The 17,648-nt window shown below is 40.1% G+C and overlaps 1 protein-coding gene and 1 pseudogene across 1 annotated transcript in view; one reads left to right on the plus strand and one right to left on the minus strand.

Annotated features, from left to right (window-relative positions):
* The first annotated feature begins 251 nt into the window (after positions 1-251).
* ABCA5 (ATP binding cassette subfamily A member 5) overlaps positions 252-17,648 on the plus strand; it is an 87,139-nt gene continuing 69,742 nt past the window's right edge. The window contains 2 exon segments of the mRNA XM_031011536.3: positions 252-957; positions 13,540-13,656. Of these exon segments, the coding sequence (XP_030867396.3) occupies positions 13,555-13,656 (102 nt within the window). The 5' untranslated portion in view covers positions 252-957; positions 13,540-13,554.
* Positions 9,018-9,249, minus strand: LOC101141993 (small nuclear ribonucleoprotein G-like; annotated as a pseudogene).

Here is a 17,648-nt window from a genome sequence, read left to right on the forward strand (position 1 = left end):
GGAGAGGAAAATATGTAATGTTAGTGTTAATAACTTTTGACCCCATTTAGGTCACTTTGAGTAATGAAGCTCAAAACACTAGATTATATTTTTAGCAAAGTAAGTGCAGTATCCAGTCTCTCACAGATGTCATGTGTCTCAGGCCGTTTGGAAAATTCAGCAACTGCCGCATTCCCAGTCTTTGATGAGGACACTCCGCGAACTACAAGCACCCTCAGTGGGAGGACCTCCCAGGTCGGGGTGTGAGGGCGAATGAGGAGGCTGGGGAGGGGAGGCAAGAGTTACGGAAACGGGGCCACAGCACTCCAGATGCCGCGGCGGGAGGAAGAGGGGCTGCAGAGGACTCAAAACGCGTTCAGAGAGGCCCATCCAAATGCCAGGAGACAGACGGCAAGGATGCTTAAGAGGAGACGTGACTGGGCGAGGCAGATGAGGAGAGGGCCGTGGGCCAAGGTCACCCGCTAAGAGGCGGCAGGTTTACCACTGAGACACGAGGCCGTGGTTTTTGCCCGTGCCTCCAGAAAGAGCGTGGCGAGATCCCCGCAGAACCCAGGCGTGGAAGGCCCTGGGGAAGAGCCACGAGGCCTGACTCTAGTGGCTCAGGAGCCCTGGGCAGCGGCGCGCCACCGCTCGCCCCACCCTCAGCCGCTCTCCTCTTCCGGGCGCGCTGCTTGCCTGCGTGCGCCGGGACGCGCGGGGCCGAGCGTCTGAAGCGCGCCCGTACGCGGAGCGGCGTTTTCTAGGAGCCCCGCCCTCAGGTGCGCTCTGCAGGAGGCGGGGCGCGACTTCGGCGCCGCCAGCTTCTCCAGCTGGCCGGCGCGCTGCCGGCTCTGCCTGCGCCAGGAGCGCGCGGGTGCGAGCGGCCGCGCCCTCGCACAGATCCCAGCCGGGTCACCCGCACTGAGTCAACAAACTGAGCGCGTCCAGGCCTGACAGCTCTGCGGCTCGGGCCCTGAGGTGAGGCGGGCGTTGCGGGCGGCGGCGGCGCTTGAGGCAAGCCTGGGACAGCCGTCCCTGGGGGAGTTGAGGGGACGAGGAGGGGCTGGCCAGCGAGGGACGGCGGGGAGAGAAGGGGAGTTCGGCGTCTGAGGTGTGGGGTGAAGCGGGCTCGGAAGCGGGCAGAGGCGGCGAGCTGAGGGAAACAGACCTCCCTCAGCTCCCGGGAAGCGCGGGTTGCCAGCCTCGGGGATGCGGTGGGAGCGCCCAGGATGCGGACGTGAGGGGGTCGGGGCCCTGGGGCGGGGGCTCCGCGAGGCTCCCCTGGGACCGGGTCCGGCCGTGGGACTTCGGGACACTGCCTTTGCCTGGACGCTGTCGTTCCACCCTCAGCAACCTCAGGGAAAGAAGGAAAACAAATATTGATGTAAATTTCCGTCTGAACAGCTGGGTAAGGAGCGCTTGCTTTTCCCTGCGAGGTTACGCGCGGATCATTACCTTGCGTGTTAAAAGGAGTTTCAGTGAGAAGAAAATGCGCAGATCTCATGACACAGTTTGGGAGGGAAATTCCCTGATCCTAAAACACGAATAGGAGCTCCAGGCATGGAAATACTTAATTGGATCGGAAAGCTGGGCAGGCTGGAGCTATTAAGCTGAAGGAGGGTTTCCCCTGGGCTCCTCAGGCTTCGATTTACGTTTTAAATAAATAAGTCCGAAAATAATGAAGATAATAACCACGTTTACTTTCTACAAGGGCGTTCTGAAGGAGTCTAAGGGAAGAGGAGTATTTGCTGGACTACAGCTTTAAGCCAGGCTCGGTATTAGCTCTTTTCATTCTGACAGCAACCCTGTAGGATTGGAGGGGGTTATTCCAGTTGGGCAGGTGTGGAGAATGGGCCTCAAAGAGGTTAAGTAACTTATTAAGGTCTCAACTAGTAAAAGGATGGAGTTGAGATTCCAACCCGGGCTGCCAGACCCTAATTCTGGTGCTTTATTTATTATATTTTGTGTTTGCCAGGAGAGCAATATTGTATGTGTTTTAGGGAAGACTCCATAGTAGGGAACATTATTAGGGCAGTTAGGGCTTTGTGGGTATTTGTGTTAAAATCAAACTAAAGAGGCGTTAATCTTTGCATATGTGCTGTTTGAGTATATTTCCTTTCAAACAGATTTAGTGTAGGGAAATCTTACATTCACTATAAGAGCAAATTTATTAGTACATTCCATGTGTATTGCATGTCTTTTATTTTTAAAGAGACAGCGTCTCGGGCTAGAGTGCAGTGGTGCGATCAAAGTTCACTGCAGCCTTGAACGTCTGGACTCTAGGGACCCTGCTGAATAGCTGGGGCTACAGGCGTGTGTCACTGCGCCCAGCTAATTTTTTATTTGTTTTTCAGAGACGAAGTCTTGCTATATTGCCCAGGCTGGTTTGTTGCATGTCTCTTACATTCCAGATACTATATACTATGTGCCAAGAGTACCGATATGAATACAATTTATAATCTCTGTCCTTGAGTTTAGTTGAGAGGGTGATTGCATAAAAGAATTTTATGATATTGTACTAAGTCATAACTTTTCTAGTATGTAAATTAGTTGGATTAAAAATAGTTTTAAGGGCAAGCTTTTAAGAACCTATTATGCATAAGAAAATTTATTGGATGACTTGTCCTCTGTGTACCATTGCATTGTTATTTTCTCCCTCAGCAAGAAACACTGTCATAAAATTTAGGTTAAATTATATTGACAACTAGCATTTTTTTTTTTTTGAGACAGGGTCTCATTCTATCACCCAGGATGAAGTGCAGTGGCAGGATCTTGGCTCACTGCAGCCTTGACTTCGCAGGCTCAAGTGATCCTCCCACCTCAGCCTCCCAAGTAGCTGGGACCACAGTTGTGTGCCCCTACACCTGGCTATTTTTTTTTTTTTTTTTGGTAGAGACAGTGTCTCTCTATGTTGCCCAGGTTGATCTTGAACTCTTGGGCTCAAGCCATCCTCCCACTGGGATTGCCACGTGAGCCACTGCACCTGACTGCATTTTGTTTTATTATTGCACCACCTTACAGTAAATTTTAAAGCAATAAAGAAGATGAGAGCATTTATAATTTATCCCTTTTTAAGCTAAAAGGCATATTTTGTAGTGCTTTTATTTCATTGATTGAGAAGCAAATGATGTAGCTAGGCAGGAGTTTGTTTCATGTGCCAGATATGTTCCTAATCTCTCATTCCAAAAATATCTTAGTTTAAAAGTGTAGCTAATACCAGATTGCATTTAATTTCTTGTGGTTCAGAGTTGTAATGAAATCAGTCTTCAGTTTAGGCTGAAATGGCACATTGTTGAAATGTATAACATTACTTTGTGGTGGATTTTGGAAATCTCTTTTAATTGCTTCAGTTTTCTCAGTAAAGTAGGATTCAAGGTCATAATCTGAGGGTGATCCTACAGATGGAAGCTTTGGAGATTTGGGGATTGGGAGAGTGATGGACTAGTGGAATATGTGATTGCTAGGAAATTAAACATGACTCACAGGTGTGAAAAGTACAGTAGAGGAAAGATATGAGTGCACAAATTAGGGTGTCTAATTTTGGATACCAGAAACTTCGTAATCCATTCCCAATGCCTGCCTTTACTGTGTTATCTAGAACATACATCTGCACCCCTTGCTCCAGTTCACTTTGCCTTATGCCTCTGCCATATGGCAGGTATCCCTGTTCTTCACAAAAGTCAAGCCCTTTTGTTTGGGAGTCTAGCTTTACCATTCTTTTCTTTCTGCCTGGAAATTCCATTCCACTCCTTTCCAGGCTCTTTCTCTCTTATCACATTATATTAAATTTTATCTCTCTGCAAAGTTAGTGACAGTGTCTAACTTTATTTTTTTTTGCCTCGTAATGTTGGATGCATAAATCCTTCAGTAAATGTTAAATGAATATGCCACTTTTCTCACTTCCCCTCTTCTTCCTTTTTACAGGAGTTGACCAACTTTTTTTGTAAAGTGCCAGATAGTAAATATTTTAGGTTTGCAGACAGTATGGTCTCTGTCTCAATAACTTTACTGTTGTAGCACAAAAGCAGTCATAGATAATACATAAATGAATCAGCATGGCTGTGTTCCAATAACACTGTATTTATAGACACTGAAATTTGAATTTCATATAACTTTTGCATGTCACAAGATATTATTATTTTTTTTTCAACCTTTTAAAAATGCAGAAGCAGCGTTCCTCATGGGCTGTGCCAAACAGACTGAGGGTTGGATTTAGCCCCCACCTCTTTCACAGTAGTTTGCACATCCTTGATCTTTAAGGACTCTCAGGAAGCCTTGATAAAGGAATCTGTGGTAAGATGATACTGGTTATAATATTTCCATTGGTCATGGAGAAACAAAGATAAATAAGACTGTTGTTTTTTTCATCAAGGATCTCATGGTCAAGTTCAAGATGAAAATATATAAATAAATAATGGTGACAGGGTATAGTTACTGCAGTTACAGTTATGTTTACTGGGTATAGAGGTAAAACAAAGGAGTGATAATCAGCTCCATGTCAATGTTAATAATGACATTTAGGCAATATGATTTAAAATTGAGTTTATTTGAGCATAAAACTTGAGGATGGTCACACAGGAGGACACAGACTCCTAAAGGATGAGGTAAATGCTCCAAAGTGGAGAGGTTTGAGGGTCCTTTACATAGGGAAGGCCTCGGGATGCTTAACAGGGTTACATCATTTTTCGTACGAGGTTAGTGCATAGTTAGAGCAATTCAATTAGTTATAGGCAGTGTTTCTTTTTGGGGGAAGGGTATATTTAACATTTCACATTAAGGATGTAATGGTCAAAGGGTCTTTTATCACAGTCAGGGGTCTTTTATCCCTGGCATCATCTGGTGTGATCTAGGAACAAGAAAATAAGGAAGGAATTTCATGTATAACAAAAGGTCAGTAATTAAGAGGTCAAGCTTCATGACCCAGTCTCCAAAGTAAACCTTCAGTGCCAAACAACGTTTAGAAGCCCCAAGTAGACAGACTATCCATTTTCTGTTACATCTGCTTAGGTGGATGAGAAGTAACCTCTAACAGTCATTTGTTGGAGGTAGGGAATGTATTTTCAGCTAGCCTTTCTGGAAATCTTTTAAGGATGCTAAGAAGGTGACCACGTTTCTTATCAGGATGGCTCTAAACATCAGGATGACTCAACTTATTTATTTTATAGGGTATAATCTTAATTTGTTTCTCACAGAAATAAACATGGATATGTTTTTAATCAGGTCTCTATGAAAATAATTTAAAAACTTTAAAGTTATTTTACCTGCTACATAATAAATGGATTGTTTATTCCACAGATATTTAGTACCTCCTCTGCTGTGCAGTGAGTTGTTTCACTAGCTAAAAATATTTGAAGGAGATAATGGTATCATTAGATAAGTGATGGATTTTGCGGGGGGCGGGGGAAGAGAGAGGCTCTTCTAAGGAAAGCACTGCTTTTAACAAAGGCAGTAGGTATAATAGTAGAACTACCTTAGATTTTAAAAAATACTTTATAGCTTTCAAATTTCTTATTTTAATTAATTAAACTCATGCATCCTAAATAATTTTTCTCTAACAATTATTTCTAAAGGTTATGTACATTTTTATTACTTTTAGTGGTGTGGAATATGTTTCGTAGGACTTGGAATGTAGTAACCAGTACTTTTTTTTTTTTGAGACAGAATCTTGCTCTGTTGCCAGGCTGGATTGGCACAGTGTCAGCTCACTGCAACTTTCGCCTCCCGGGTTCGAGTGATTCTCCTGCCTCAGCCTCCTGAGTAGCTGGGATTACAGGTGCCCGCCACCACACCCAGCTAATTTTTGTATTTTTAGTAGAGACAGGGTTTCACCATGTTGGCCAGGATAGTTTCTGTCTCCTGACCTCGTGATCTTCCCGCCTCAGCCTCCCAAAGTGCTGGGATTACAGGCGTGAACCACCGTGCCTGGCCGTAGTAACCAGTACTTTAAGATAAATTAAGAAGTGAATTTTTGATATTGAACTTTGGATTATGCAACTCCTGGTCTTTAAGTCAATTAATACATTAGAAAAGGAAGATGGGCTTTAGTAGGCTTTCCATTTTCTTGCAATTTATTGGATTTAGTATAAATTATTTTATCTAGTAAATTATTTATCTAGGAAAGTTAAATTTGATTAAATCTTTAGAGATGTTAGGTGTTTAAAACTCACCTAATTATTATTTAAAGCCCTACAACAAACTTAGCACATTTCTCAGGTATGTTGTGGAACTATGGAAAATAACTTTTTTTTTTTAGATTTTGAACCCGTATTTCTCTTTGTGCCATTGTTTTTTAACAGCTAAGAATTGGCTTTGTTAAAGAGTTTTTTAAAGTATTTCATTGGTAAGATTTTGAGTTGGAACCATACAAATTCTGCTTTGGTCTTGTATTAACTCAGCCGCTAGTGAGTGAACTCCTAGATATTGCCATTTAGAGGTAATTAAACTTAAACAGTTAAACTTGAGGCAGGCCATGCATCTTTTTACTACGTTTTTCTCTTATTCTTCCAAAAACCATCACATAAAGCTATAAAATTTTGGAATTCTAGTATAGAAAGAGGAAATGTATAGCTCCATGCTAAATATGGGGTTTCTCGTATCCCAAGAAAAGGCACCTGATAAGTCAAACCCTTCATAGATGTCCCCTTTTTGGTCATGCCTCATTTGTAACTTTGCAGCCCTGTTTTCAGATATATGCTTCTGTCAGGAACACCACTTTCATGTCACCTCTGCTGTGTGGATCTCCACCTTTCTTTCTGGAAACCTCATTCTTTCATCCACAAGTGTTGTTCCCATCTCAAGATATTAACCCTTTATTTTTGGGTGTTCGTCAATATAGAAAAGTACTGCCTTCCCACATTCTTCCTTCATCCCAGTTTTCCCACCCTAACTCCCTGTTAGGCTAGTCAGTATTGTCCTTTGGGATTCCAGACCCTGCAAAAACCAGTGGAGGATGTGGTGAAGAGAGGGGCCTTTGTGATTACCGTATCAGTGAGAGTTGTAATCACCCCTTTTTTTATTCTATCTTGTTTCTCTGTCTTCTCCCCAAAGGACAGGTATTAATTCTCAGAGACAATGTGGTCTCGACACCTGAAAAGGAAGCCAAATATTTTCCCCAGCACCTCATCATTTGCAAAGAATTTATAGGGTAGAGTTAGTGTTTACATTATTATGCAGACCAGTCCTTGCTTATTTATTCCCCGTATCCCTTTTCAGATTGGGCCTGCTTAGACACTGTGGACTGGCGGGTTGGAGGATGCAGCAGGCAAAGAGGAGGGTGAATGGGTACATTGTTGGGTCAGTTTACAAAGACCTGACTATAGCTTTGAAGTTTCTGTTTTAGATCAACATTAAAGTTTAAAGGTTTATGAAGAATTAATGTTAAGAATGTTTCATTCTTTTCAAACAGCTAAACCATAATTTCATACTATGAAGAAAACCAGTGATCAGATGGGCTTAAGAGATTTTTTTTTGTTTCAATAACTTGAATTGAAGCTCAAGATTATTGAAAGTTAATATTTTCATATGATTAGACTAAAGCTTTTGAGTATAAGAAAAATCAGATTGTTGAGATCATTCATAATACTGAGTCATTGGTATAATTTGATGACAGAGTTTATACTTTCATCATTTTTTTCTCTCTGTCCTTTTGCAATTCATTCTGTAGGGTTTCTTTGACTCACGCTTCAATTTAGCTCACTAATTCGTCTTTAAATGAAGTTCACCCCATCTTTTAGTGCTTTTTTATTTCTATCAGTTTGTTATTTCATTTCTAAGTTCTGTAATTGCTTTTTTCTTAATTATCTTTCTCTTGTTCCAAGAATATGATATTCTCTATTACTCTTTTAAGGATATTAGTTATACTTTTATACACAATCGTGATCAATGTGTATAATTAGTTGCCATGTACAAGCCACCATTTTCAGCTTTTCATGTATTAATTCTTTTAGTCATTTTAACAACCCAAAGAGGTAGGTACTACTATTGCTGTATTTTACAGATAATAAAACTTAGGCACAAAAACATTAAATAACTTGCCCAAGGTCTCGAAGTTAGTATGTAGCAGAGGCAGGATTCATGTTTAGTTGGTTTGGCCTCAGAGGTCATACTCTTAACCTATACTACTTTGGGCATTATTAGTTCTTATGTTTGTTAATTTTGGTGCCTTTGTAATATTGGTTAAGATGCTTTTTGCAAGAAATAGAATCTGATACTGGTTAGCTTAAGTGAAAATGAAAATATATTGGGAAGATAATAGGACATTTCACATACTCCAAGGAAGAAAAATCGAGTTTTGAGCACAGTAGGTGTGGTACATTAGAAGAAAGCTTAGGGTAAGAATGTGTAAACTTTCTTTCTTAAATGTTGCCATTCATGTAATTCAGTTTCCTTGACTTCCATCCGGTCTGTGGGTCTCTTAGTTAATTCTGTCAAGAGAAATTTTAACTGACACAGCTCAAGAGTAGTGGTGGTGGTGGTGATGGTTTGTGTGCGTTGGGATGGTGTTTGGGGAGTTGGTTTAGTTTTGCTTTAAAAAGCTGTGATGAGAGGTGGAGTGGGTGGGCAGGTTTTTTAGACAAGGCCCTTAGAGACTCAACCTTGAGTTCAGGAAGCAGTTCTCAAAAAAACAAAAAATTTTGTGAATCCATCTACTCTATGAGTCTGTTATATAAAAATGAAGAGTTAAGCATCCAACATTCAAATTGGATTAATAATTTAGTAGCATTCACAGAATCAATGTGTTTTGGCAAGTAACTTGAGAATGTTCATGCTGCATTAGGTTAGTGTTTCTATGTTTGTATTGTAGCAAATAATGCTTGAATGAGTACAGCTTTCTTCCTTCCTTCCCTCCTATTATCAACTCTTTGCTAAATGTGATATAACATAGTTGAGACTGTTAGAAGAATTTATTTATTGACCATTACAGAAGTTTATTTAACAAAGAGTCTAATATGAAAATATACATGACCTAATTTTTACATCATAGTAAAACAGGCCCTTTTGAGAGGGGGACATGGGTTTTTCTGCTGAACAGCCATTATTTATACTTGTTCCAAGGCTTCTAACATGATGATGCCATTACATCGCATTACCACCATTCCAATATTGTTCTGTTGCCCACTAGTTGCCATCTCCACACATTAATCTATCACAAGATTCATAAAGGGATCAAATCCCCACAATATTCCTTGGACATGTCTGCCACCATTTAATTTTCAATGATAACTTTTTGTCCATCAATTTTTTCAACTTGGGAGGGTAAGCTTTGCTCATGGTGTCTACTCCACAGGTTCACAGATGCCTTGGAATGGAATGCTGGAAGAATTTATTTTAACGTATCTTCTATTCTTGACTGCTTTTGTTTTGCTGTTTTTAATTTACTCATTTAATATTTTTACAGTATGTCTAATTGTTTAATTACTTTTTTTACTATGTAAGTAATACATAGAAAAAAAGCATGAAGAAAATAAAAGTTGTCTTTAATTCCATTGCTAATTTAAACAGTTCTTTCCAGTCTTCCTTCTGTGCATATAAAGAAGATGCTCATTTAAGCCAAACTTTAATTATATATATTTACTGGAAAAGACAAACTGCCTCTCAAAAATTATGGACCAGGCACGGTGGCTCACTCCTGTAATCCCAGCACTTTGGGAGGCAAAGGCAGATGGATCACCTGAGGTCAGAAGTTTGAGACCAGTCTGACCAACATGGTGAAATCCCATCTCTACTAAAAATACAAAAATTAGCTGAGCATGGTGGCAGGCGCCTGTAATCCCAGTTACTTGGGAGGCTGAGGTTGGAGAATTGCTTGAACCCAGGAGCCGAGACTGTGCCATTGCACTCCAGCCTGGACAAAAGAGTGAGACTCCATCTCAAAAAAAAAAAAAAAAATTGTGAGTTTTCTTTATTTAGGTGTAGACAGTCCGCCAGCTTGGAACAGATGGTCCTTGTTTTGGAGGAGAGTTATAGCAGTGGCCTCACTAGATAGGTTTATTTAAAACAAGGGCACAGCAATTTCTCTGGAAGGTTTAACAGGATTTTGTTGTTGTTGTTGTTATTTCCCCTGCTATCTTCTCAATACTTCTTAGTATGCAGAGATCCTAGGTTACTGGGTTGAGTGTATTTGAATAGGGGCAGTGGACATTGCAGTTGAGACTCTGACCACTTCTATTTTGAGTTCAGCTGGAATGAAACCTCTGAAGAATCGAGATAGCTCCAATAGAGGTCCACAGGCAGAAAGGATTTCAAGGATCTTCAAAGGGTAAATGTACCCTGGAAGAGGGATACTGGACCTGTGATAGGTACAATGATTTAGATCATTCAGTTTTATTTTTTAAAGTAATTTATTAAGGTAAAATTTATTTCCAAAGTAAAACTTCATACCTTGTAAGCAGTTTCTCCTCATTCTTTACTCTCCCTGGCCTCTGACAATCACCAGTTGGCATTCTGTCCCTACATTTATCTTTTCTGGAAGTTTCATATAAAGGGAATCATATAACATTTGACATTTTTAGTCTGACTTTCACTTGACATAACGTTTTGTACGTTCATTTTAATTGTAGCATATAGCAGTACTTCATTCCTTTTTTTTTTTTTTTTTTTGAGACAGAGTCTTGCTCTGATGCCCAGGCTGGAATGCAGTGGTGCAATCTCAGCTCACAGCAACCTCTGCCTCCCAGATTTAAGCAATTCTGCCTCAGCTTCCTGAGTAGCTGGAGTTACAGGAACGTACCACCATGCCCAGCTAATTTTTGTATATTTTTTTTAGTAGAGACGGGGTTTTGCCATGTCGGCCAAGCTGGTCTCAAACCCCTGACCTCAAGTGATCCACCCGCCTTGGCTTCCCAAAGTGCTGGGAATACAGGCATGAGCCACTGCACCTAGCCACTTCATTCCTTTTTATGGCTGAATAATAATTGTATGTATATGCCACAGTTTGTTCATTTATCTGTTGATAAGTATTTGGGCTGTTTCTACCTTTCTGCTATTCTGAATAGCACTACTGTGAACGTGTGTGAACATGTACTCAATTGAGTCCTTATGTTCATTTCTTTTGGGTGTATACCTAGGAGTGGAATTGTGAGGTCATATAGTAAAACTGTTTTTCTCAGCATCTGAACCATTTGCTTTCCCACCAGTAATGTATCACTTTCTCCGCAGTTTCTTATGAGAAGTCTGCTCTCATTCAAATTATTACTCTCTGTAGGTAATACATCATTGTTCTCTGACTGCTTTCGAGATTTTTTGTTGTCTTAATTTTCAGCAGTCTAATTATAATGTGTATGGGCATGGATTTTCTTTCTGTTTTCTGGGCTTCACCAACTTTCTTGAAACTTATGTGTTTATATCCCTTGGTAAATTGGAAGTTTTCAGCCATTAAGTCTTTAATTTTTTTTTTTTTTTAGCATTAGTACTCTTTCTCCTCTCCTTTTATAAATCTGATAATATGAAAGTTAGACTTTTTGTTATTGTCCTATAGTTTTCTTTTTTCTTCTTTTTTTTCTTTGAGACAGGGCCTCACTTTGTCACCCAGGTTGGGGTGCAGTGGAACAATCTGGGCTCACTGCAACCTCCTCCTACTGGGTTCAAGCGATTCTGTTGCCTCCCCAGTAGCTGGGATTATAGGCGCCCACCACCACACCTGGCTAATTTTTGTATTTTTAGTAGAGATGGGGTTTTACCATGTTGGCCAGGCTGGTCTTGAACTCCTGACCTCAGGTGATCTGTCTGCCTTGGCCTCCCAAAGTGTTGGGATTATGGGCGTAAGCCAGTGTGCCCAGACTGTCTCACAGTTTTCTGAAGCACTGTTAATTTTTTAAAAATCTTTTTTCTCTCTGTTGTTCAGATTGGATAATGCCTGTTGATAATCTTCAAGTTTCCTGACTCTTTTTCTGTTGTGTTCATTCTGATTTTGAGCCACTCCATGAGTTTTATTTATTATCGTGTTTTTCTGTTCTAAAGTTTCCATTTGTATTTATTTCTTATTGTGTTTTTGTGTTCTAAAATTTCCATTTGATTCTGCTTAATGTCTTGTTTCTTTGCTAAGATTTTCTATTTTTCATTGCTTTCAAGAGTACTTTCGATTGTTTGCTGAAGCCCTTAAATAGCTGCTTTAAAAGTTTTATCAGATAATTTCAAAGTCTGTGTTATTTCAGCATTGGTATCTTTGATTTTATTTTCTTAGTAGAGTTGCTTTTTTTTTTTTTTTTTTTTGGGACGGAGTCTTGCTCTGTCACCCAGGCTGGTGTGAAGCGGTGCAATCTTGGCTCACTGCAACCTCCGCCTCCCGGGTTCAAGCAGATCTCCTGCCTCAGCCTCCTGAGTAGCTGGGATTACAGGTGTGTGCCACCACACCCAGCTAATTTTTATATTTTTAGTAGAGACAGGGTTTCACCATGTTGGTCAGGCTGGTCTCAAACTCCTGACTTCGTGATCTGCCCACCTTGGCCTCCCAAAGTGCTGGGATTACAGGCGTGAGCCACCGCACCTGGACAGCTATTTTCTACATGCTTCATTTGCAGTGTAATTTTGGATTGTATCAGACTTTGAGTTTTGCGTTGATACCTACGGAAAATGTTGATATTTTCTCTTAGCAGGCTGTCAACCAGGTTAGGTTCAGGTCATAAGTTTCTACCCACATTCTTTGAACTGTAGTTGTCATTTTAGTTTATTTTTCAGAAACTTTTGCAGTACCTTTTTGGTCTGTCCTGTGTGTGCCTTGCAGTGAACAGTCTGGATTTGGACAGTGGTCTGTCTGTTAGTTCAGTTTCTCAAGCCTTTGTCACACTAATAGGATTGGATTTATGTATGTCCAGCTTGGGAGTTATTACAGGAATTAAAAACAACTTTTTAGAGTGCTTTCCTGAGCTCTCTTTCTATTTGTTCCCCCTTCTACTTTTTGCTTCCCTGTGGCTGCTGTTTCTGTCCTCCAGCCAGAGAGCTAGTGTTTATTTTCTCCATTGTGTTACACACTTGTGCAGCTGCAACCACCATATCCAGGGCCCGATGGTAGGAGGTAGAGAAGAAAAGCAAAAGGGATTGGCCTCATCCTCTTACAACGATAGTTCCATTGAATAGAGAGAAAAGTTTTCCTGCCTCAGAGTGTTGGCTGCAGTAGGCTTTCGTTACTGTAGTCTGGCCCTGTTACCATGGGATTGCTTGCTTGTGGGGATACAGGAGAATTCAGAAAAGAAAAAAAGATTTGCTATTTCTACATTCTCCCTGAGCATTAAGACTTCCCTTGCCCATTCCTCAGTTCAAAGCTAAGGCTTCTTCTGGAGCTGCCTCTGTGGGCGGTTCGGGAGATACCAAAGGAGAAAAAGTACCACTGTTGATATGGTGGTATTTCAAATTCTGGTCTACCCTATTTCACATGCCTTGTTTACTTTTCAGAGCTGACAGATTGCTGCTCCATGCATTCTGTCGTTTCCTAGGAGAGACAGCTTGGAGTATGCTTAATCCATCTTACCTGGGACTGAAACAGCTGCTTATTTTGCCATTAAAAATTACATGCAGTTTACTGCGTGGCTCCAGGTTTGTTTGTTTGTTTTTCCTCTTTAATAGGTTTATTCAGAAAACATGTCCACTGCAATTAGGGAGGTGGGAGTTTGGAGACAGACCAGAACACTTCTACTGAAGAATTACTTAATTAAATGCAGAACCAAAAAGAGTAGTGTTCAGGTAAGTTAAATAACTCTTTCTTATGCTTTTTTGCAGTTTATTTTGCTTGATATGTTCTATCTTGAAGCGATGATTTATTTTGCTAAATATACTTTTATTATAATTTTATTTTTCTTTGCTTGTAAAGTAAAAGCTTGCCATGTTAGCCACAGAAAAATAACTGAATTACTTAATGCTTTCTAAATGTTAAAAATTTTAATAATAATTTCTACATTTAGTTAATTTCTAACATCTGTGCTTCATTTTCAGCTTATAGGCATGTGTTTCCTAAGTTTCATGAACTAACATTCCAAAATAACTTTGATTCCAGAGTTTTATTCCCCACAACCTCGTATTTTATGGACTCTAGATTGAGTTGCCCATGAGTATTAATATTATTATTATTATTTTTTTGTTTTTTTTTGTTTTTTTTTTTATTATACTTTAAGTTTTAGGGTACATGTGCACATTGTGCAGGTTAGTTACATATGTATACATGTGCCATGCTGGTGCGCTGCACCCACTAACTCGTCATCTAGCATTAGGTATATCTCCCAGTGCTATCCCTCCCCCCTCCCCCCACCCCACAACAGTCCCCAGAGTGTGATATTCCCCTTCCTGTGTCCATGTGATCTCATTGTTCAATTCCCACCTATGAGTGAGAATATGCGGTGTTTGGTTTTTTGTTCTTGCGATAGTTTACTGAGAATGATGGTTTCCAATTTCATCCATGTCCCTACAAAGGACATGAACTCATCATTTTTTATGGCTGCATAGTATTCCATGGTGTATATGTGCCACATTTTCTTAATCCAGTCTATCATTGTTGGACATTTGGGTTGGTTCCAAGTCTTTGCTATTGTGAATAATGCCTCAATAAACATACGTGTGCATGTGTCTTTATAGCAGCATGATTTATAGTCCTTTGGGTATATACCCAGTAATGGGATGGCTGGGTCAAATGGTATTTCTAGTTCTAGATCCCTGAGGAATCGCCACACTGACTTCCACAATGGTTGAACTAGTTTACAGTCCCACCAACAGTGTAAAAGTGTTCCTATTTCTCCACATCCTCTCCAGCACCTGTTGTTTCCTGACTTTTTAATGATTGCCATTCTAACTGGTGTGAGATGATATCTCATAGTGGTTTTGATTTGCATTTCTCTGATGGCCAGTGATGATGAGCATTTTTTCATGTGTTTTTTGGCTGCATAAATGTCTTCTTTTGAGAAGTGTCTGTTCATATCCTTCGCCCACTTTTTGATGGGGTTGTTTGTTTTTTTCTTGTAAATTTGTTTGAGTTCATTGTAGATTCTGGATATTAGCCCTTTGTCAGATGAGTAGGTTGCGAAAATTTTCTCCCATGTTGTAGGTTGCCTGTTCACTCTGATGGTAGTTTCTTTTGCTGTGCAGAAGCTCTTTAGTTTAATTAGATCCCATTTGTCAATTTTGTCTTTCGTTGCCATTGCTTTTGCTGTTTTGGACATGAAGTCCTTGCCCACGCCTATGTCCTGAATGGTAATGCCTAGGTTTTCTTCTAGGGTTTTATGGTTTTAGGTCTAACGTTTAAATCTTTAATCCATCTTGAATTGATTTTTGTATAAGGTGTAAGGAAGGGATCCAGTTTCAGCTTTCTACATGTGGCTAGCCAGTTTTCCCAGCACCATTTATTAAATAGGGAATCCTTTCCCCATTTATTGTTTTTCTCAGGTTTGTCAAAGATCAGATAGTTGTAGGTATGCGGCGTTATTTCTTAGGGCTCTGTTCTGTTCCATTGATCTATATCTCTGTTTTGGTACCAGTACCATGCTGTTTTGGTGACTGTAGCCTTGTAGTATAGTTTGAAGTCAGGTAGTGTGATGCCTCCAGCTTTGTTCTTTTGGCTTAGGATTGACTTGGCAATGCGGGCTCTTTTTTGGTTCCATATGAACTTTAAAGTAGTTTTTTCCAATTCTGTGAAGAAAGTCATTGGTAGCTTGATGGGGATGGCATTGAATCTGTAAATGACCTTGGGCAGTATGGCCATTTTCACGATATTGATTCTTCCTACCCATGAGCATGGAATGTTCTTCCATTTGTTTGTATCCTCTTTTATTTCCTTGAGCAGTGGTTTGTAGTTCTCCTTGAAGAGGTCCTTCATATCCCTTGTAAGTTGGATTCCTAGGTATTTTATTCTCTTTGAAGCAATTGTGAATGGGAGTTCACTCATGATTTGGCTCTCTGTTTGTCTGTTGTTGGTGTATAAGAATGCTTGTGATTTTTGTACATTGATCTTGTATCCTGAGACTTTGCTGAAGTTGCTTATCAGCTTAAGGAGATTTTGGGCTGAGACAATGGGGTTTTCTAGATAAACAATCATGTCGTCTGCAAACAGGGACAATTTGACTTCCTCTTTTCCTAATTGAATACCCTTTATTTCCTTCTCCTGCCTAATTGCCCTGGCCAGAACTTCCAACACTATGTTGAATAGGAGTGGTGAGAGAGGGCATCCCTGTCTTGTGCCAGTTTTCAAAGGGAATGCTTCCAGTTTTTGCCCATTCAGTATGATATTGGCTGTGGGTTTGTCATAGATAGCTCTTATTATTTTGAAATACGTCCCATCAATACCTAATTTATTGAGAGTTTTTAGCATGAAGGGTTGTTGAATTTTGTCAAAGGCTTTTTCTGCATCTATTGAGATAATCATGTGGTTTTTGTCTTTGGCTCTGTTTATATGCTGGATTACATTTATTGATTTGCATATATTGAACCAGCCTTGCATCCCAGGGATGAAGCCCACTTGATCATGGTGGATAAGCTTTTTGATGTGCTGCTGGATTCGGTTTGCCAGTATTTTATTGAGGATTTTTGCATCAATGTTCATCAAGGATATTGGTCTCAAATTCTCTTTTTTGGTTGTGTCTCTGCCCGGCTTTGGTATCAGAATGATGCTGGCCTCATAAAATGAGTTAGGGAGGATTCCCTCTTTTTCTATTGATTGGAATAGTTTCAGAAGCAGTGGTACCAGTTCCTCCTTGTACCTCTGGTAGAATTCGGCTGTGAATCCATCTGGTCCTGGACTCTTTTTGGTTGGTAAACTATTGATTATTGCCACAATTTCAGCTCCTGTTATTGGTCTATTCAGAGATTCAACTTCTTCCTGGTTTAGTCTTGGGAGAGTGTATGTGTCGAGGAATGTATCCATTTCTTCTAGATTTTCTAGTTTATTTGCGTAGAGGTGTTTGTAGTATTCTCTGATGGTAGTTTGTATTTCTGTGGGATCGGTGGTGATATCCCCTTTATCATTTTTTATTGTGTCTATTTGATTCTTCTCTCTTTTTTTCTTTATTAGTCTTGCTAGCAGTCTATCAATTTTGTTGATCCTTTCAAAAAACCAGCTCCTGGATTCGTTGATTTTTTGAAGGGTTTTTTGTGTGTCTATTTCCTTCAGTTCTGCTCTGATTTTAGTTATTTCTTGCCTTCTGCTAGCTTTTGAATGTGTTTGCTCTTGCTTTTCTAGTTCTTTTAATTGTGATGTTAGGGTGTCAATTTTGGATCTTTCCTGCTTTCTCTTGTGGGCATTTAGTGCTATAAATTTCCCTCTACACACTGCTTTGAATGCATCCCGGAGATTCTGGTATGTTGTGTCTTTGTTCTCGTTGGTTTCAAAGAACATCTTTATTTCTGCCTTCATTTCGTTATGTACCCAGTAGTCATTCAGAAGCAGGTTGTTCAGTTTCTATGTAGTTGAGCGGCTTTGAGTGAGATTTTTAATCCTGAGTTCTAGTTTGATTGCACTGTGGTCTGACAGATAGTTTGTTATAATTTCTGTTCTTTTACATTTGCTGAGGAGAGCTTTACTTCCAACTATGTGGTCAGTTTTGGACTAGGTGTGGTGTGGTGCTGAAAAAAATGTATATTCTGTTGATTTGGGGTGGAAAGTTCTGTAGATGTCTATTAGGTCCGCTTGGTGCAGAGCTGAGTTCAATTCCTGGGTATCCTTGTTGACTTTCTGTCTCGTTGATCTGTCTAAT

Source organism: Gorilla gorilla, chromosome 4 (genome assembly GCF_029281585.2).
Source record: "Gorilla gorilla gorilla isolate KB3781 chromosome 4, NHGRI_mGorGor1-v2.1_pri, whole genome shotgun sequence".
Classification (NCBI taxonomy): domain Eukaryota; kingdom Metazoa; phylum Chordata; class Mammalia; order Primates; family Hominidae; genus Gorilla; species Gorilla gorilla.